The sequence below is a fragment of the Drosophila persimilis genome, unplaced genomic scaffold (genome assembly GCF_003286085.1).
Source record: "Drosophila persimilis strain 14011-0111.01,24,50 unplaced genomic scaffold, DperRS2 tig00000824-arrow-arrow-pilon, whole genome shotgun sequence".
In the NCBI taxonomy this organism is placed as follows: Eukaryota; Metazoa; Arthropoda; class Insecta; order Diptera; family Drosophilidae; genus Drosophila; species Drosophila persimilis.
The window spans coordinates 689788-710976 of NW_020825358.1; the positions used below are offsets into that span (position 1 = coordinate 689788).

Genomic DNA, 21189 nt, shown 5'->3' on the forward strand with positions numbered 1-21189 from the left:
AAATAAGGCAACTTGAATCTATGTGTATTTTATGTGTATGTATGTATATGTTATGTATGTATGGTTATGCTTCTATATCTATGTATCTGGTATCTGGTATCTATGTACGTTTAATGATCCATATAGTATATATGTATATCTATATAGTTTATAAGGTGCGCGCCTCAACAAACAATCAAAACAGAGAGATAAACAAAAGTGTATCCAATGGAAAATCAAATGAAAATTAAAATTCTGTAAATGCATTTCTCATTTAAAGTATTTTCTTTTTCTTTGCTTTGGGACCGATCTTTCTTTAGTTCCATTTATTCTCTCGATTAACAATCCAATTGAATGTATGTATATATATTGTGTTTGTGTGTGTGTGTGTTCTTTTTATGTATATAAAATATTTATCAAAAATAATATGCCTTTAGTTCTCTGAGAGGAGAAGAATTCATGGGGAAGGACGAGACTACACGATGTTTTTTCTTTTTTCTTTTTATGCCAATTGGTGAGATCTGGTTTTCATAGCGCGAAATGAGTTTTCAATTTCCAATTTTCAGGGCGGGAAAGGTGGGAGGGGCAAAGGGAGGATCATCTATATATAGTATATACAACTTATATAATAATACCATTACGTTTACATTGTGCTGCTCTGTCGCTTTATGTTCTCATGTTCTTCTGTTCTGTTCTGTTCTGTTCTGTTTTTTCTGTTTTTGTTTTTTTTTTTGTTTCTGTTAGATGTGGGGACTTAACTTAACTCTATTTGATTCTACATAGAAACCAAATAAATAGCTTCTAAAAAAAAACAAAAAAAAAATTTGATTTTATTGCACTTGGATTCCATCACTTCTCCTCTGCTCCCTTGGGGGGTGGGGACTCTCCCCCCTACGTGCACTCAATGATCATGGGCTGATTGGAGGACTCTATGACCGAGGGGCGGTTCTCCTGGGCCTGCACATGGGGCGCATGCATGTAGACTCCTCCGTTGTCCGGCAGCGGCTTCAGTCCCTTCAGGCTGCCTGCCTGAGGCGAGTGCTGCTGCTGCTGCTGATGCGGATGTGGATGCGAGTGCGGATGCGGATGCTGATGCAGGTGTGGGGGCGTCGGACGTTGGTTGGGGGAGGGCTGCTGCTGCCCCTGCTGCGCCTGCTGTTGCTGCAGATGATGGGGTGGCGGTGGTGGCAGCTGGCTGGCCGTGGTCAATAGCATTGGGGCAGGCCCCAGCATCATGTGCGGCGGTGGTGGCTGCTGCTGATGCTGTCCGGGTCCCTGCATGTGATTCCCCAAAGGAATAAGACGCGGTGGGGAGTGCCTCAGACTGGGATGGACCATATGCTGCTGCAGCTGCTCGTACGCCTCACGGCTGTCCGGCTCGGGATGATCCTTGTCTGCAGATGATGAAAAAAACTATAGTTAGAGACGGTTCAAAGGGGACTCTCTTATGCAGAACGTACCCAAACACTCTGATGTGGCCGCCGCTGCCATGGCCAGCTCTTCCTCCAGATTGTTTGGCTTGCAGCTGGTGGTCTTCCAGTGGGTGCGCAGCCCCGAGGCACTGATGTACTTCTTGTCACAGCCCTGGCACACGTACGGCCGATCGTTGGTGTGCAGCCGCTTGTGCAGCTTCAGATGCACGAATTGCGTGAACTTCTGCGGACAGAGATCGCAGGCGTAGGGCTTCTGGCCGCTGTGGAGCCGGAGATGGGTCTTCAGGTTGGAGGTGCTCGAGAAGCGCTTCTTGCAGATGTCGCACTGGTGCGGCTTCTCGCCCGTGTGCACCAGATGGTGCTTCTGCAGGTGCGCCAGCTGCGTGAAGCTCTTCGTGCAGACGTTGCACTTGAACGGCCGCTCCCCCGAGTGGGTGCGCAGGTGCACCTTCAGGTTGCTCAGCTGGCCGAAGGTCTTGCAGCACACGTTGCACTCGTAGTGCATCTTGCCGTCCTTCTTCTTCAGGGGATACGGCAGCGAGCGGTAGCCGCGCGAGGCCAGGGAATTGGGACTCAGGGGGGAGCCGCTCCGGGGACAGGAGTTGCCGTCGGGACTGAGGCTGCTGGGCGGGGAGATGCGCAGCGGGGAGAGGCGCTGCAGCGGTGTCAGTGGCTGCATCAGCGGGTGGTTCAGCATCTGGGTGCTGCTCTGCAGGAGATGCAGATTCGAGGCGGATCCTCCGCCGCTCGAGGCATTCGACTGGCGGTCGAAGGGCGAATGGGAGCTGTGTGGCGGCGAGTGGAAGGTGGAGGTGGCCGCACTCCCGTAATGGTGCGGGTACCCCGGATAGCTGGGACTCGGCGAGTGGCCTCCGTGACCTCCGCCCTCGCCCTGACCCATGTAGGAGACGTGTCGCGAGGGCGAGAAGATCACGTTGTGGTGATGGTGCGACGGCGGCGGCGGCGAGCACTCCCCCTTGATGAGGGCACCCCGCGTCACTAGCTCCTGCTCTGCCACACCCACTCCAGCGGCTGACAGCTGCTCCTGTGGCTGCCCCAGGTTGGAGCTGGAGTCCGGACTCACTGCGTTTCCGTATCGCTGCGACTTCTTGTAGCTGTACGCCATCTCAGTGGGCGACGTGGGGGGCGGTGTGGCAGCGTTCGCCTGGCGGCAGGCATTGGCCGCTGCGGCAGCCGCCTCCAGGCGGTGCTGGCTCGTCAAGATCGTCTCGAGGATGCTGGAGGAGGGCTGTCCAAAGCGCACATACCGCTCGCCCGGGGGATCTGCCTCGTAGTAGGGCTTGCTCAGGGGCACAATGGTGCGGGTCTGTCCGTCAGAGTTGTGCTCGAGGACAATGACCGTGGAGGAGGCGGGCTGCTGATTCGATTGCTCTCTATCCCGTTCCCGTTCCCGTTCCCGTTCCCTCTCCCTCTCGCGCTCCCTCTCCAAATGCAACAAATGCTCATCCCCCAGATGGGTGGTGGTGCTCGGGGGACAGGCCGAGTCCTCCGAGTGGGCCACGTTGGCGTGCAGGTGGGCGTGCAGCTCCTCCTCCTCGTCCACGCCATGGGGCAGGGCATGCGACATCTGCTCGTCCACATCCTTGTGGATGGGCTCCTGTTTGACGCAGCTCTTGTTCTTGAACTCGTACTTCAGCGGCATCTTCACCTTGAACTTCCTGTACTCGTTCTTGTCCGTCTCGCAGGACATGGGCGTGGCAGCCATGCCAGCCATGGCCTGGGGACTGTGGATGATGCTCGCGGTGACGCCCACAGTAGGCGGGGAGGTGCTCTGTGGCTTCTGGGCCTGGGCAATCACCGTCTCCTTGGGGGCAATGGCCTTCTTGGAGCAGTCGAGGACGTAGTTGTGCTCACTCTCGCTGTCGCTGGAGTCCTCTGGTGGCGTGAGGCCATCCTCGTGGCACTCGTTGCTGTGGTAGCCCTCATCCGAACGCACCGATCGCACGCTGCCATCCTGAGGCGTCAGCTGGTGGTCCAGGCCAGACAGAGGCGAGCCGGCGGTGTCCTTGTCGCTGCTGCTGGCCAGCGGTGAACGGTCCTGGCCAATGATCACGGAGGCATGTCGTCCGTGTTGAATGATGTGCGGATGGTGGGCGCCGCCACAGGATGTGGTGGACACGTGGGCGGGGGGACTGGCGCGACGACAGCAGGCACCGGAGCCGGAACCAGTTGGCGGTGGGGCAGGCGGCAGGGCTTCCTGCGCGGAGGTGGCTCCCTGGGGTCCTGGCGCCGCCGGCAGATGGAGACCCATCACATAGGTGATGTGGCTGACGGCCACCTCGGCGGGTATTTCGGGTGCGGGCATGGAGTAGTGCGGTTTCTTGTGCGGCGGCATCTCATCGTGGTCCTGGTCCTGGTCCTGGTCCTCGAGTTCCTCCTCCACATCCTCCTCGAGATCCTCCTCGACGCTGGCCTGCTTGCAGGCCCCAAAAATGGTCCTCTCCGGGTCCACATCGTAGCCGAGGCGACTGGCGAAGTCCTTGCAGTACCAGACCATCAGCTCCTCGTTCGGCAGGATGTCGCGGGTGGTGTAGAAGTAGATGTTCTCCTGATGCTGGCACGCGACCAGATTCATCACGGACAAACTGTACGCAGAGGCCACATAGCGCATCCAATTGGACTGCGAACGATCCGACCCATCCAGATAGTAGTAGTCGTCGTCCTTGAAGATCTACAGAAGCATACAAAATAGACACAGGAGAGAAGGCGGGTTAGAAAAGGATTTAGCAGGATCTAAACATGAAAGAAATGACAAGACACAAGAGAGACACACAGAACACACAGAGAACAAAACAAACTACAAAAGGAGACACAGAACAAGGAATACAGAGTGAAAGAGTGATAGAGTGATAGAGAGAGTGAGTGAGAGAGAGAGAGAGAGTGCAGGCAGGATAGTAGATAGTTCTCGTGTTAGATAGAAAGAGAAAGTGCTCGGGAAAGGGGGCTGTTAGGGGGCAAGAAAGTAAGAAAAGAAAAGCATAAATCATGATTGGTGGTACCTTAATAATCCCATAGGTTATGTGGCGTGTTCCCTGCACCTGATTTTTTCGAACCACGAACCAAATTTTGTTCCAAAAATGCCAACAAAATTAATTTTGATTTAATTTTTAGTTTTCGGTTTTTGTGTGTGTTTTTTTTTTTGTGGGATGGTAATTTTTTCATATGAAATAAAAGTAAATTAAAGAGAAACGAAATGTTTTGGTTAGTCGCATATTTGATTCAATGGATTGGATGGAAATTTCGTTTGGTGATCGAGGGGTGTGTGGGTGGTGTGGAGTGGGTGGGTGGGTAAAGCATATGTTTATGATGATAGTCTTAAGGGGAAACCCATCGCAGAAAATGCAACTCAAGATCCAAAACCAAAGATCCAGTGTTTCCCAAGGATTGTGTAATGCTTACCCTCCAAAAATATCGCGCCTTATTCTTATCATTGGGATAGTTTGAGGTTGGAATGCCTTCGAAGGGGCCAAAGCGTGTGCCGCGTGGTATGACCCCACTGCTCCAAACTCCTTCAGTCTGCAAAAAGGAAACAGATCCCGAAACGGGAGGTTAGTTTTCACACTCTTCCGGGGGATTCCCTCTTTGCCGGATCCTACCTTAACATTTGGCGTTGAGTAGACCATCGATGACTTGAGTGTCAGACTCCGCGGCAGCGTCTTGTCCGCCCGATTGGGCAGTCCTCGCTCCGCCTGCACATCCGGCACTAGGTAGACGGCCAGACGCTCAAAGTCCTCCTCCCGCATACGCGTCACATCGTAGTCCTGGCTGCCATCGGGCGTTGGACTGCGACTACGACTGCGACTGCGCGCAGTCCTTCGCGACGACAGTTTGTGGTGCGGATGGGGATGTGGGTGTGGATGTGGATGAGGATGGACATGAGGATGATGATGTGACGCTGCCTTCATATTGTTGACAGCTCCTGCTCCTGTCTGTGGTTGGTGCTGCTGCTGCTGCTGCTGTCCCTGCTGCTGCTGTTGCTGCTGCTGCTGTTGCTGCTGTTGCTGCTGCTGCTGCTGATGATTGTGATGATGTCCATGCATTTTGACTACAGCTAAAATTGTTGCTCTCCTTTTTGTAAGGATTTATAGTAGATGGTCTAGTGGTTGTGTGTCTGTGTGTGTGTGTGGTGTGGCTGCTTATCCTGATAGTTTTACTTGATCTGCAAAGAAGAGAAGAGCAAAGGAAAAGCCATTTAGTTGGACTCGCAGTGGAATGATGTTTTATTTCCCGCCTATAAATAAATACTGCAACCTTTTGAGAGGCACCGGCACCCCCCTGAAAGCTCTCTCCACTCAAAAGTCTCTCACTCGATTTTGCAGTGTTGCATTCTGGCTGTGTTATCGGTAGAAAATGAAAAGCTAAAGCGTTCGTCGAGTGCCGAGTGGCAGGGAAATGGGTATGCTACGGGTGTGGAAGCGGGGTGTTTGCACAGTTCAAGATTACGGCCTTAATGGAGGTTACACGTTCACGTTCAGGGGCAGTTCTTACCCCTCCACCTGCTGCTGCCCTTCTTTGTGGCTTAGCAAATTCTTTCTTTACTTTCAACGAAAATTATTTTGAAAATTCCGTGGAACGACACTCACTTCAAGTGATTTTCCTCATTTGGCTGCCATTGCTGTTGCTTTTGTTTTGTACTCTCGTTTCTTGAATATTCTTTTTATTACTTTTCAGGCATTTTATTTTATTTTATTTTATTTATTTTTGTTTAATTATTATTAATCTGCTAATTGGAAAGGGGTTGGTGTTTTTGGTTTATTGCTGCATTCTCTCACATTAATCCAGTTTTAATTCTTGATTTTTGTGTTGGACCCGCAAATTACGCGTCACTTTCGGTTTTTTTCCCCGTCTGTCTCTCTCTCGTTACGCATACGCCGTGTGGACGCCGCCGTTGCCGCAGCTGCTGCTGCTGCCGCGTGGGCCCGCTCCGTTGGGGGGGGGGGGGGGGGGGGGGGGGGTATATTCTATGGCTATTCTCCTGCGTTCTCCAAGCATTTCTCATTGGCAACGCGGCATTCTAAATCCTATTTTGTTTTTTTGCCAACAAAATAAATGCAAACGCTCACGGAAAATGCGGCAACAATACGGAAATGAATGGTAAACGAACAACCAACAGCCAGAAGAACGGAAAGTACAAAAAAAAAAATTACAGGCAAATATGTAGTTTTGATTTTTTCTTCTTCTATTTTTCCTGTTTTTTTTTCTTTTTTTTTTTTTTTGCTAAGAAGAGAACGATGAGAAACGTTGACGCCGCCGACCGAGAGTTGTTCCTACTACTGACCCACATACAACCGGCATAGACCCCAAAAAAGCTCACATTAGCGGGCAGGCAGAAAGTGCACACACACAGGGATACATGCACTCACACTGTGACAACCGCCGCGCCGGCATATTGCACTCACTCGAACTGCAGTGCACGACGAGCCGAACGCATCTCAAAGATTCTCTCGCTCGGAAAGTTGTTGTTTTTTTCTTCTTTCGCCGAGGAAAAGCTTTTTCGCTCTGCGCTGCTCTGCTCCCTGGGCTGCCTAACGCGGGTAGGTAGTGGTTGCTCGTCGGGTGGCTCGACATTTGGTGGTTGGGTGGTTGCTGCTGCGTCGATAATTCAAAAATGTTATGTCTCTTTTATTTCTGTCTATAAATTTTCAGCTGCGCAATCAGGAACTTATTGTGCAAGGCTATTGCCCTGCCCACCGCCCACTGCCGACTGCCCACTAGCCATTGGCCCTGACTCTGCCTCCCCTAGGAGTTATTTCTGGCTAAAATATGTTGCAAGATATCTCTGACCTGAAGATGAGATAGTCGGTAAGGCATGATTCAATTTCAGTTGTTTACAGCAATTGATAAATGGATAGATTTTTTTTAACTAAATTCTGACTTGATTTCAACCTAATTGAATAGAAAAAATCCAGGAAGTAGGATCTCCCAATTATATAATGCACAAAAGATATGGACAGATCTTTGGAAACTCAAATAAAGAAGCCTGCTTTAAGAAACCAGGAAGTTTAAAATCACAACAATGAAACCTTGAAATTTCCCTTGAATGAATCATAGAATCAACAAACTGAAGGGAGAACTATTGAAAGTGGGCGATTTTCCCACCTATAGATCCTTGAGTGCACTAAAGCCACGTCTATTTACCAGGAAATTCCAGGGAATCTAATCAGAGAACTCTCTTATCGCTCTAGCTTCCACTAAGTAGCGGTGCAATCACATAACCAGGAAGTCCCATGTGATGGTCGCCTCTGTACGAGTACACGAGTATACGAGTATGTGGCGTGGAGGGTACAGTAGTGCAGTACTTGTAATTGTTGCAAAACTCACCCAGAAATATTCCCGTAAATATATATTCCCGTATATATGGTTCAACTCCCCCGTTAAGATCGTTAGGGAGCCCCGTATCTGTATCCCGTCCGCTCGTAGAACTGTACGCACGTAGAATGCGGTGCAACATAGCCGAGCCCCAGGCGATTGGCCAACGCTGCTCAACGATGGGCGACACGGATGCAAAAAAATTTTGCCACAGAACTACGGGAGGAATCTCATGGGTGCATCTGTCGTTGCATCTGTATCTGTGTGTCTGTGTGTCTGTGCTGTTTTATTGTTTATAGATGCACTTGCACTTGCGAATAGCTGGCGAGTGCGGAAATGTGCGAAAACGATATTCGGAAAGTGTTTTTCTGTGGCACCTTTTGTGTGTGGGTATGGTTTTGTTGCCAGTTGCCCGTTGCCAGTTGGCGCCGTCAAAGCGAATGAAATATGCAGACAAGATGAGGAAGACTCGTCGAACGATGGTCTCGAGATACTTTCGATTTTAGACCAGAGATCTCACTGGCAAAGGGTTTTGCACTGGGCACTGGGCGGGCAGTATAAAGGGGTGGAAGGGTGGAGCAGATGCAGATACAGATGCGTTTTGCCCCACTAGGAAGTCGACAAAAATCAACAAAATTCTCACTAGAATCAACAATTTCAGGGTGTCTCAGTGTGTGTGTGTGTATGTGTTTGTGTGTAGATAGCGCGCCAAAAAGCTTTTCGCTATCGCTGTGAAAATGAAAATAAACAGCTGCACATACACACAGATACACAGATATTAAGATACAGATACAGAGACACTGATACATACGAGTGTGGCGCTGCATTAGAAACAAAAAGTAAAAATCGCAGTGCGCTTTGCGTTTCTAATCATCGCACAATTGCATTTGAAGGACACACTCGGCCAGAGATACGTTACGAGAAGATAGAGAGAGACAGCCAGCGACAGGTTGTAACGAGCCGAAAGAGAGGGCACTAGTCGCGTCAAATTAAAAATAAATAACATAAAAATGTAAGCGAGCGAGAAAGAGGAAGAGCCAGAGGGAGAGGCAGAGACAGAGACAGGGGCAGAGGGAGAGAGAGAGCATTTGTCAACATTCAACTTGAACGCCGACGACCCATGCACCGCCCGAGCGCCTCGTCTCCTCTGTTCCGCTCCCAAGTGCATTTTTGATAAGCGATTCTCCACATTGCGCATACGCCCTGAATGACCGTCCGTTCGTCGGTGTGCGCGCCTCTTCCCTCTCTGCCAGTGCCATTGCCACTGCCACTGCCACTGCCTCTGCCTCTGCCTGATGCTACTGCTAATAATTCTAGCAGTTGGAAAAAACTTCCGCCCTGTCGCTTCTATGCTCCGTCTAATGCATCGAATGCATGCACGATCTTTATCAAATTGCAATGCGGGAAGCGTTGCAAAAGCGAACAGAACCGAACCCCAAATGAGGTCTGATTGGAATCGCATTCAAGGACAAACCGAACACTGCACTGCAACCGCATATGTATATACTCGTATGCATATAGTATGCACGAGTATATATGGCACATACATACATATATGTACATAGATGCATATATAACTGATAACTGCCGTCATAAATTAAATGTGTGCTCGTATGACCATCTCTTTCTGGCCAACTAGGAAATAAACATACGGACGGCTGCTAAGTAGTTTCAATGCATAAACAAATTTAACGATGTTTTTTCTTCAAGTGTAATGTAAATATTTATCATGGACCTGCTCGGACGTGGTTTCTACTCATAAATACTATTCCAAAGTGGGGGGTTTCTAATCCAAAATGGGTTTCTAAGGGGTGTTCTAGTTGGTTTCTTCTCATAAATAGTGCTTCTAGGGGCTGTTATATTTATATATAGTGTTCCTCTATATGATATCAAAAGAGGAAACTAAATAGATGTTAAAAGCATTCATGGATTATATTGCATTCATTAATGGATTATAATCGTAAATGGGGTTTCTAGGAATCAAATCTTTCGCTGGCTATCAAAGACGGAACCCAATATTGTATCATTAGCCTTGATTTCAAGGGGCTTTTCTTAAAGGAATTTGTTTCCTGGTTGAACCTAAATATTGTCTTCTATATGGTTTATTTTTGTTGTTTTCGAAGGCATTCTTTTCCTAAATATAGTTAAGGTGGAACCTAATCATTCCTGATAGATTGGCAATGCCCTGCTATATGAAATGTTATGAAACCCCCCACCATTCGCTACACTTTCCTAACTGTCATTCCGAGATTCGTTTCACTTACATTCGGAGTACAAGTACATCTCTCTGTAAGATGACTTTTCAGACATTCATTCACTCAATCAATCACTCTCGGTTATAGAGAAAGAGACAGGGACAGACACAGCCGCAGAGACATAGAGTGGGAGAGCGAGAGAAACAGAGAGAGAGAGAGAGAAAAGAACCCGGAAATGTAAAGTGTAAACGTAGAACAAGTCAAATACGAGGGGGAGGTGCAGCACAGGCAGCGGAGGGGAAGGTGCTAAAGGGGGGAAAGGGGAGGAATTCGCATTTAGTTTTATGTGCATGCAAAACGAAACGAAAAGCGAAAAACGAAACGAAAATTGCCAACGCAGTGGTGGAGGAGGAGGAGGGCAGGGCGAAGACGGGAGGGGCAGCTGATAAAATAAAATTGTGTGCTATTTTGTTTGTGTGTATCTGTCCCTCTCTTGCTCGCTCGGTTGCAGTTCGTCTACTTCTGCCCCCCTCCCCCCCCCACGCCCTCTCTCTGTCGCTCTGTCTGCTGTAATAATAATTTGTGCGAGCTTTTTTTTTTGCTGAAAGGGAATGGAAGGAAACGCGAACAGAACGCAGGAGGGTGGCGGTATGGCAGTAAGAGCATCATCGGCATCGTCATTATCATGTTGATGATCATCATTATGATCATCATAACCTTGAGTCACAAGACGAGAATGTGCATGCGAATTGAATGCAAAAAACTAACAAAAACACTCACTGTGTTACGCCGCACTCATCCGCATAGCAAACGTAACGTGTGAGGAGAGGGGGGAATGGGGAATGGGAAGAGGCACCGACACAGTGGGTGTATTCCACTGATTATCTAATCATACAAAATGTGCATTGAAATTAATATCCACATTTCAAGGACAATGGACAAAAGGTATGCCACATGCAGCAAGGCAGGCAGGCAGGCAGGCAGTCGGGGGCAGACATGTTTTTATGCTCAAAATCAAAACCGAGACAAATGTATCTATAACCATTACAAACAACCCCATCACCCTTCACCCGTCACCCGTCAACCGTCCACCCACAACGCTCAACACCACCCACAGTGCCAGGCAGTCAACCCTTCTTCTGTAAAAGCTGTAAAAGTATTGTGTTGCGGTTTCGTTGCACTTTAACCTTGAAAATCTTTGTTACTTCAATTTGCGCATGTGCACGCCGAGTGCACTCTCCCATACAGAGGGGTGTAGAGAAAGAGAGAGAGTGATAGTGATAGAGATGGAATGAGAGAGAAAGGGGGGCTGACAGAATGCAGGAGAGAGTGTGTAGAAAAGTACAGGAGGAGTAGAAGTCTAGGGTCTACTGTCTAGGGTATGGGATGCCTTTCAATACTATCGATGCCTCACAGTACATACATATGTACTTCTACGGTGCAGTACAGTCAGTACACAAATTTCAGCGCAATTAAAAATCAACCAAAAAAGCAACAATAAAAGCGAAAGTATATTTAACTTTTGACAGCAAGAAAACCGCAATCAAAAATAATTAAAATAAATCTTAAAATATGCATTAATTTTTTGTTTTTTTACTTGGAATTGAAAATAAAAGTAAAATTTCGTTGATTTTTGTGTGGTATATTTTTTGCGGTTCTGTATCTGCTTTTGATGTATGCCCTTTCCGAGGGTATCACTGTTTTTAGTAGAAGTTTTCACAACAAATAATATAATATATTATATAGAATACTTGGTATGGCTTTTTTGTTGGGTTAACAAGGGAATTTTCGATCTACAATTTATTTGTATGTGCTTCTTTTTTGTAAGTGCCAATACATCAATGAGAATTTGTTGTTTTTTTTTTTTGACGTTACGTTAAAATATATATATTTTATAGTTCCGCTATATCTGTTTTTTGTTGAAGCTTTCGTTTTGCCCTTGATTTAATCGTGGCACTGGGTAATGCGCTTTGACGTAGGTCTAAGTAATCATAAACCATAAATTAAGTGCCTATTCCTGGTGCCTAGACCTTGGAATACCCCTCTGCTGCTAACACCCTCTCTCTCTCTCTCTCTCTCTCTCTCCCCGTCTCTGCATTCTTATCAATGCACTTTTATTTCGCATTTACTTTAAACTTTGCTTCGTTATCAGTTCTGCTGTCTTATTGCGCAGTGAAAGTTTTCCATTTGCATTCTTTGTTTATTTTACGTTTGTTCTTGTTTTTTTTGCTGCTATAATTAGTGTGTTTTTTTTTTAATGGTTTTAGTTTGTTTTTTCTGTTTTTGTTTGGTTGATTGTAAAATTTGTTTGTTTGCTTTGCTGTTTAATTGAAAATGATTAAAAATTGATATAGATGTATAATCGCGCATGGAACCTGAAGGGTGGGGATTGTATAATAAAAAGATTGCCTGCTTTGGGGGTACCTCTATATCGATATCTGTATCTGTATCGATAGTCTACAATCTAATCTACTATTTGTACTCCTGGGAGGCCTCTAGGGGATCCTTCCTAGGCACGTTCACCGTAGGTTTTATTCAAAAAACTCCCCAACTAGATCTAAAATTTAATAGAAACAACAAATTAAGCTCAAGCGCCTCCACCATTGGGAGAAAGGCCAGAGCTCAACCCGTTGGGAGATTCTGCCATAGATTGCATCATCTGCATCGTCAGGGTTAACGAACCCAAAGGTCAAATGCTTTTTACCCAGACTCAGTCGCAGTCGACGCCGACAGCGACGGGGGGCAGGGGCAGACGAAGGCAGTGCCAGTGGCAGAGTACGATGAGGCAATGCAAATTCAAATGCAGCCAGAAATGAAAAATGGAGAAATGGAGAAATGGAAAAATGTTCCTCCGCGATGATGATGTAATGGCAACAAATGGGCGAAAAAGAAGAATGCATTTATCCTGCGGCAGGATATTCCTACCAGAAACCGCAGCGAAACTCCAGCCAAAAAGGCAGGAAGAGCAATTAAAAACCATAAAGAAACGAAAGAGAGATACCTATAGGAGATCAGATCGCCAGCCACCAAATGTCTGGCGTTGCAAGCGGCTTAAAGGTATAATCCTGTGGGCGACACATTACCTTGACGACGACAGCGACAACGACAACGACAACGCAACGGCAACAACAAACACGACCTACGACAAAGCGATTGAAAATGCGCATAAATTCGACAAAGGACCAGACCGTGTCTGCTCGGGTGGAGTAGGAGTAGGAGTAGGAGTAGGAGTTGGAGGCGTATGAGTTGCAGGGGCATACAGATTGCCTGCCAGACCATGACAACAAAAAAAGTCAAAGTTGCAAAAAAAAAAAAAAAAAAAAAGAAAGAACTTTCCGAGCGAGAGATGGAAAGAGACGGGGAGTGAAAGAGAGAAAAAATAAGGGCCAGACAACAGAAAAGGCGAACGACCCTTTTCAGGCATTTTTCAGACGCCAGACGACGCCATCGATGGGAGCCCTGGCTGTAGCTCTGCTGCTGTTACCTCCTGTGTTGGGGCAGGGCCCTGCCACTGGCACTGCTGCTGCTGCTGCTCTGCTCTGCTCCTTTCAGCTCATTATCCTTTTCGCTTTTCATACATAAATCGCACTGGCGATAACTGCTGCTGGCACTGGCGTTCAATGAACTCCACTCTGCCGGGCACGTACGGTCGTCGGCTTTTCCTTGCAACAACAACAGGGGAAATCCGGGCGTATACACACCCAATACGGAAAGCGAAACACACACAGGACAACGACAGCAAAAGCTCTGCCGCTGCCACATGCAGCTGCAGCAGCAGCAGCAGCAACAGCGACGCCAGAACCAGGCAGCAGGCAGCAGACAGACGCAAAGCGAAGGTCCTGCCCAGCTTCGGGTTGGGCTCTGGGTTCCTTGGTCTTGACAGTGTGCAGAGTGGCAGTGGCAGCAGCAGCAGCAGCAGCAGCAGCCGGAGCAGCAACGTCGGAAAACTCGCAACGGCTGCGCTGCCACCGAGGGCAAGGACCCGGCGGTCGACTGCAGTCGAGACTCTTGTGCGCCGACGTCATCGCTGTCGTCTGCCCAGGCGCAGCGCAAGTTTCACTTTTAATTTTTTCCACCCATTCAGCATTCAGCAAAAGCCCAAAAGCGCCAGACAAGGCCATGCGAGCGAGCGAGACGACGGGCTGCTGTTTGTGTCTGGGGCCCAGGACAACGTTTTTCGGGAAGGGGTGCCAACAGGCGGGGGTACTGTTCCAAGGGTGGAGTGCATTACTGAACTCTCGAATGTGTGTGTGTGTGTGTGTGTGTGTTTGGCGAGAAGGTTGTTGAACTGCGTCGGCAGCGACGTTGCAAACTTTCACAATGTTGCCGCAGCAGCAGCGGCAGCAGCAGCAGCAGGACTCGTCCGTTGGGTTCGTGGTGGCCTAGGACATGGTCTCGGTCTCGGTGTCGATGTCGGTGTCGGGCTGGGTCCGATTCGGGTTCGGGCCATTGGTCAAAAGCAAAAGTAGATTTTATGCAAAAGGATTTCTAATGCACTTTACCTTTTCTTTTCGTTTCTTTTCGGTTATTTCCTTTGTTTATTGCACAATCACAGTGCAGAGAATACTCGTAATCGTATTTCCGTTGCCGTTGCCTTTTCCTTTTCCTTCTCTCAGTCTCAGTGTGGTTTTTGGTGTCTCAGTCTTAGGTGTTGGCTCCCATGGGGCTGCTGCATTTTAAGCGCGACTTGAAGAAACTGACGATCGCAAAGTTATCCCGAAAATAGATGCGGTTAAAGTATAGAGGTCTACGCCAATGGACGTATGAACACATTGCACAGAACTGCATTGGTGGCATCGCACTGCGGCACTGCGGCCCTGAACTATATGGATACATGTGCTGGAGCTTATCTAGGAGCGCCTATTCTCTTAACTACACTTAAGCACTCTCCTCCTACGGTAAAAAAACATTTCCTTATTCTTCTTATTTTCTTGTTGCTGAACACATTTTGTGGTATGAATTTTCCTGCTACTTCTACTTCTATATGCACAGTGGGTGTTGTTGTTGTTGTTGTTTTAGTCGTTTGGTCCACGGAACTGCGCCACGGCTGTGCCAGACATGACCTGCCCAACGCGTTAACATCCCGAGTCAGGACTGAATCGAGCTCCGTGCGATGGTCGAGGCAACAGCAGTAGCAGCAGCGGCAGCAGCAGCCGCCAGTCGCTGCTGCAGTCAACGCAAGCAGAGACTGCGACGCCTGCAGAGTGCAGAGACAGTAAGCAGTGGGCAAGAGGGGCGGGTGTGTGTGTGGAAACGGGTCGAGGTATTGGCACTTGCACTTGGCACGGCCTGAACTCGCGCATTCGAAAACAATAGCAACAACCGAAGGGTGACAGCAGCAGCAGCAGCAGCAGCCCCAGCAGCCCCAGCAAGGGCGGCACTCGGCTTCGTGCTGCTTTCGTGCTCGTGCCGAAGCTTTGGTTCGATTCGATTCGGGTGCAAGTGCAGCCTTGCAGGGTTGGCTTTGTGCATGTTCAGGCACACCGGGGCGGGAGTAGAGAAGCTCTTGAAAGTAGCAAAAAATATTGGGATAGGTCATAAAAAGGAGTTGTGTCTCTACTAATTTACTTTTACAAGTAAATATACCCTAATCCAATAGGTATACCCTTTGAGATCCTTATTATTTGTTGTGGAAATTTTGAAGTAATTTCTTTCAGTGCATTGCAGACTAACGAAAAGCTCTCCCATGCACTTGCACTCTCTCCCATAACGCATGCTCCCTGACTCTCTCCCATTGAGCCAAGGGATATCTTGCATTCTCGCTCACAAATTGACCATTGACAATGAACTAGAGCAAAAGCCGGAAATGTCTGGGCCATGGACATTAGGAGTATGCCAAAGCCAAGTCTTAAGAACCTCTTCGGAGTTAAAATCTTTGCTTAGAACTAGCCGAACCGACGACCGGGGGAGCAAATTAGTTGAGTTTTCCAGGCACGTTTTTAATGGCCAGCGACAAAGCACACACAAAAAGAACTGTAAAACCAAAAAGTAATAGCAAAAGTACAGCCCGAGAATGTACCGTTAGTTAATAAAAAGCCATTTTGTCATAGTCAAATTACGACTGGGGCCCATAACCTCTCGGATGGAGCAGGGTGGAGCACGTATTACGTATGCAAGGCGCGTAAATGAGCATAATTTGATATCCAACAATCAAAAGAGAGGGGGACAGAGAGAGAGAGAGAGAGAGAGGGAGAGAGAGGTAACTCCCCCCCCCTCCAAACACCATATTCAATGGGCATCAATGATCGGGCCGACGGTCTTTTATCGGCTCCGCAATGTCACAGTCAATGCACAGAAAAACAACAAAAATGTAAGAATTTACAGCTAAATACGATAGTGTGAAGCCAGCAACAGCAACAACAACGATGACACAGAACCTGTCGCCTGCAGCAACAACAACAGAAACAGCAACAGCAACAAAGTTCAACGTCAAGGGGACGGACTCTTCAAAACGCGGCTTTGACTTCGGCTTCCAACTCGAACTCGCACTCGAACTCGAATTCGAGCTCGGGCGCATGCGCTTGTGCTCTTCGTGTTCGTTCGTGTCTTGCATGTTGCGCTAGCTCGCTCTCTCTCGCTCGCCGACTGTCTCCCTCTCTCACTCTCTTCTCAGGTGTACGAGTATGTATGTGTGTGTGTGTGTGTGTGTATGCTTTGGTTATAACGCGCTTGAGTAGGTCGGTCATTGAACTTGTTTTCTTTTCATCTGCGTCTGTGCCGTCGCTGCTGCTGCTGCTTCTACTTCTTTCATTCTTTTGGACTGGCCACACTTTCTTCCTGGTTTCGTGCGCTCTCTTTGCTGCTTGCCACCTGTGCGTGCGTTGGCGTGTTGGCGCGCACTCTTTTGAGAGACAGCGATCTCTCTCTTGCACGCTCTCTTAAGCTGGTTTCTTGGGAGGCTGGCGGCTGGCGGCTGGCGGCTGCTGCTGGCTGCTGGCTGCTCGGATGACTTGGCAGGTCTTGTGCCTGTGCGTGGCAGCAGCAGCAGTGGAGGCAAGTGGCAAGCAGCAGCAACAATTCTAATTGCAGGCAACAGGCAGAAAGCAAAAGGCAAGGCAGAGCTGGAACCGGGGATGGGGCCCAAGGTAAGACCAAAGTCAATAACCCTGAGCTGGCCAAGAGTAAGAGTGATTTGATTCCCTTTTCATCGGGGGTCTTTGAGGAGGAAGAAGACTGCAGTGACTGCAGCAGAACCACAAGAAGAACACACTGCAACAGCAGAAGAATGGGAGGGGGAAGCAGAACACGTTGAGAGCAAGAACCTCTGGAGCTGGAGCTGGAGCTGTAGATGGAGCTGGAGCTGGGGGCACGCCATGTGCCCATCCATGAGCATTTGCCAGTTGAACGCCCTTTTCACGGCAAATGATTCCCGATTCGCGATGCCTGTACCCCCATAGAGAGTGAGTGAGAGGGAAAGAGAGAGAGAGAGAGGTGGAGGTGGAGGAAGGGGGGGGGCCTGTGTTGTTGCAACTTCAACCTGCCCCAAACCCAGCCCCTTGCCCAAGGATGATGCCCACAGAACAGAATATGTGGAAACTGAACTGGTTTCCCTCTCTCCTGTTCGTTGGTCTTTGGCGCTTTTGCTGCCACGGGATGGATGTCTCTTTCGCTGGCGTTGCGGCAGCGGCAGATTCACTTTTTGTTGGAGCTGCACCTCCAAAGGGGGATTCTCTAATTCTTAGCCTAGGTCCTTGGCCTCTGTCTCTCTCTCTCTCTCTCTCTCTCTCTCTCTCTCGCTATCCCTGGCAGAAATAACTCCTTCTCTGAAATGAAAACGAAAACCCAAAGGAAGGCAAGTTTGTTGCCTAAGTCTTTTGTTTTGTATGTGTGTGTTTGTGTGTGTGTGGGAAGAGCACGGAGGTGATGGGGAATAGAGAATGTGGCAGTCAATGAACTCTCGGCATGCGTGCCAAATAATAAAAAAGAGGAACAACAAAAAGAATTACAGCGGAAGAAAGATGAGGAATAGACAGCCGACCGCCCCACGCCCCACGCCCCATGCCCGACGCCCCACGCGTGTCATAGCTCATAGAATGTTAGAGCTTACGCCCCAACAACCGTCTCAAAAGCTCATTTAAATTGCAAAAATCCATCTGAACCGAGAGCTATAGAAGATAGCTCATAGCCGTCGATATATAACTCATTTGGTATTCGCCATTCGGAATCGGATTCAACAGATTGACGGCTCGGCTACTCGGCTACTCGGCCCCCGAGCAGGTGGTGGGCCCCTCAACAGCTGCAACAACAGAAGCCGCAGCCGCAGCAGCAGCTAATGACCTTGATATTGAAAGTATCTTTGAATTACAAATTCTAAACGAAATGAGGGGGTTAATGGTTTTTGGGGTGGGGGATCTGTTCATTCATCTCGTTTCGTTTCGTTTCGATTTCATTTGCAATTTATTTGTTTATACAATATTTTATAGCTTTTATTTGTTATTGTTATTGTTGTTGTTGTTGGTGTTGTTGTTGCTATTGCTGTTGCTTCTGTTGGAGCGTGTTAGCGTGCCGATCGTCGGCTGTCGAGAGTCATTTAAAGTCAAAGTCAAGGTTTTTCTGCCTTACGTCGCCAATTATCTCTCTGTCTCTCCTATATAAACCTCTCTCTCTCTCCCTTTTGCTCTACTCATACTATATATATATATATATATATATATTATATATCTCCTTCTCTCTCTCTCTCACCTGCTCATATATGTCTCGTTGTGTAGCTCCTCTTCACTCTTTACCCCCCCATTTGTTGTTGTTTGTTTAAGCCCAAACAGGTTTTGTCTAATTATTTTTGTTTTTGCTGATGTGATTATTAAAAAACCTTATATATTCTCGTATGGAAAGACAGGAGGGGGCTGGATATACGTTTGTGTCTGTATAAAAGTTTTCTAATGAAATGCCAGTTCCCATCATCATCCCATTTCGAGCATTCTCTTCGTCGACGGACCCAAGAACCCACCAGCCGTCTGCTGCTTATGCCATTTTTCTAGCCTGTCTGTAATTAATCACTATTCTTCGGCATCGGCATCGGCATCGGCTTCGGCGTCGCCTTAGCCTTCGCCTTGTTTTTTGGGGCTTTTTGTTTGGAAACGTGTTTGCGCCCCCCAATGCGGTGTGGCGGATTATTATATAACATTTCTATCGAAATTTTCTGATTAACATAAATCGCAGTAACCGAAGACTTTCTTTGACGAACATCATGGTTAAAATTAAACACAAGTCATAAATTATGATTGTTCTAAGAGAGATGGTTCTCCTAGGGGCAGAGGGTCCCAGGGGTTGCAGTAGAAAATCAGGAATACAGCTCAACAGTAAATGAAGTGATTAAGATGTCAATAAAAAATGATGAATAAAGAAAAATTATCTAAGCATAAATTATAGGAGAAGTTTTTTGTGTGTAAAAAGTTCTAACTGGAAATTAGAAATTACCTAAGAATCACCTTTGCGAATATATTAGGTAAAAGATATAAAAGATGATATCCCAATCAATTTCTATAGGAAAGGAACTTTGGAAATGCATAAATTATAGACACATATTCCTGAAGATGCACTCACTTCTTATGTCATTTCTATAGGCTATGCATAGGCTATACCCACCCACAAATACCTCATAGAGAAGAAAAGTAATTAAGTTTTTCCCCAAGCCCTGGCCAGTTATCCCATAAGAAAGCTTTTCTTTACAGAACTTTCGGGAAGCCTCTTGGTCTTTCTATCTTTAGCCATCTTTTGGTTCAAACTTTATCCGATACAATCTAGTCATTAAAAGCCATCTTTTTATGGAATCTGTAAGAACAGAACCTAAAAATTGATTTGACCATCAATGTGATTGGCTTTGCAGAACTTTCGGAAGATGTTTCATAAAGTTATTCCCTTCGTTTCGTGGATCAAGGAACCAACCCACCATCTATAGTATCTATGTATGTTCCATAAAATAAACAGATAAAAACCTCTCGCTCTGTACTGCACAGAGCCCAGCCATCGTTACCTTGTCAACCATATAGCTGGGAATATAACTTATGGATATGGAAAAGTGTGGCAAAAAACAAAGCAAAACATTGGCAATAAATCAATTAGATGTCGAAGTCTAAGTAGTAGTACTCACCATTTTCATTGTTTAATTGCATATCCGTTCCGTGATGCTGGAGCTGAGTGTGAAGCTGCTTGTGGATAGGGTGTCTGTTGCTGTTGTTGTGGATGCTGTTGGTGTGGCGGCTAAATTTAAATCCATTACGCAATAAATCCAATCCAATCCAAAAAGCGGTTCAAGTGTCAATTATGATCGACGCTTTGTAATCCTCATGATACCGATAAACATTGTTTGGATGTTTTGTTTGTGGGTGGGAATTGAACTAACTTAAAGATTTATGTAGATGGATATTTTTTTTTTGGGGCAGTCTTATGTTTGGATGTCACTTGTTCTTAACTCTTTCTTCTTCCCTTTGATTGCACCGGGGAGAATTTGTTCAGGGTTTCACTTTGTTTCACTTGTAAAAATAAGTATCTTTCGACAGTTTTAGAACGTTATTGAAATTGTATCTTCTGTCTTTTAAAAAAAAAATAAAGCGTGCGGGTCTTACGAAACCATGTCTCGATCGTTTTGTTGCTTACGGGAAACTGAAACTACGGATGAGTCGCGGTGCGACTTCAATGTCGATGTCGTTAGAGGCTTCTGAGTGGCAGTGGCAGTGGCAGTGGCAGTGGCAGCGACTGAGGCAGCAGCAGCGACAGCGGTCGAGCAGACAGATAGACTTTTCAGACATTTCATTACACGATACACGCACACACCCATTCACCGCATACAAATACACTCTCTTTCTTCTTTCTCTTCTCAAACAGAAACACGCACACATGGAGGCAGAGGCAGAGGCAGAGGTAGAGAGAGATAGAGAGAGACAGAGATACAGAGAGGTAACAGCAGCCGCTCAGGTGTCTCAGGTTCTTGATCACCCATACAATTGCCAGAGAGAAGAGATCTCTCTTTGACTGGCTCGGCTCGGCTCGGCACGGCACGGAAAGGCACGGCACGGCTCTCTCTGTCTGCCTGTCTCTCTATCTCCTCTCTTTCTTTGTGTGTGAGCGCGCAACAGGCCAGAACTTTCATTCAAGGTGAGCGCGCGCGCGCAGGTATCTCTTTGGCATTGGAACCAGCAGCAGCAGCAGAAGCAGCAGCACCACTACAGCCACAGCCACAGCCACAGTTACAGCCACAGCCACAGCACTGCCGCTTGCTGCTCTTTTTCTTTTTCGCATAAAATAGTTCTAAA

The 21189-nt window shown here is 47.4% G+C and overlaps 1 protein-coding gene and 1 long non-coding RNA gene across 3 annotated transcripts; one reads left to right on the top strand and one right to left on the bottom strand.

The window, feature by feature from the left end:
• Window positions 1-72: 72 nt before the first annotated feature.
• LOC6600317 lies at window positions 73-20515 on the bottom strand. Of its 2 annotated transcripts, XM_026993260.1 has the most exons (6): window positions 20028-20515; window positions 5030-5592; window positions 4833-4949; window positions 4433-4471; window positions 1440-4104; window positions 73-1373 (listed from the first exon to the last, which is right to left on the bottom strand). In XM_026993260.1, exons 2-6 carry the CDS (start codon window positions 5471-5473, stop codon window positions 871-873), a joined length of 3768 nt encoding a protein of 1255 aa, XP_026849061.1. In that variant the 5' UTR covers window positions 5474-5592; window positions 20028-20515; the 3' UTR covers window positions 73-870. The 2 variants fall into 2 exon arrangements, with proteins under 2 accessions (XP_026849061.1, XP_026849062.1); XM_026993261.1 differs by lacking the exon at window positions 4433-4471.
• On the top strand, window positions 6899-7423 carry LOC113566665. The gene is made up of 3 exons (XR_003409188.1): window positions 6899-6967; window positions 7080-7235; window positions 7332-7423. It is a non-coding gene; the product is annotated as an uncharacterized LOC113566665 (long non-coding RNA).
• Window positions 20516-21189: the final 674 nt, after the last annotated feature.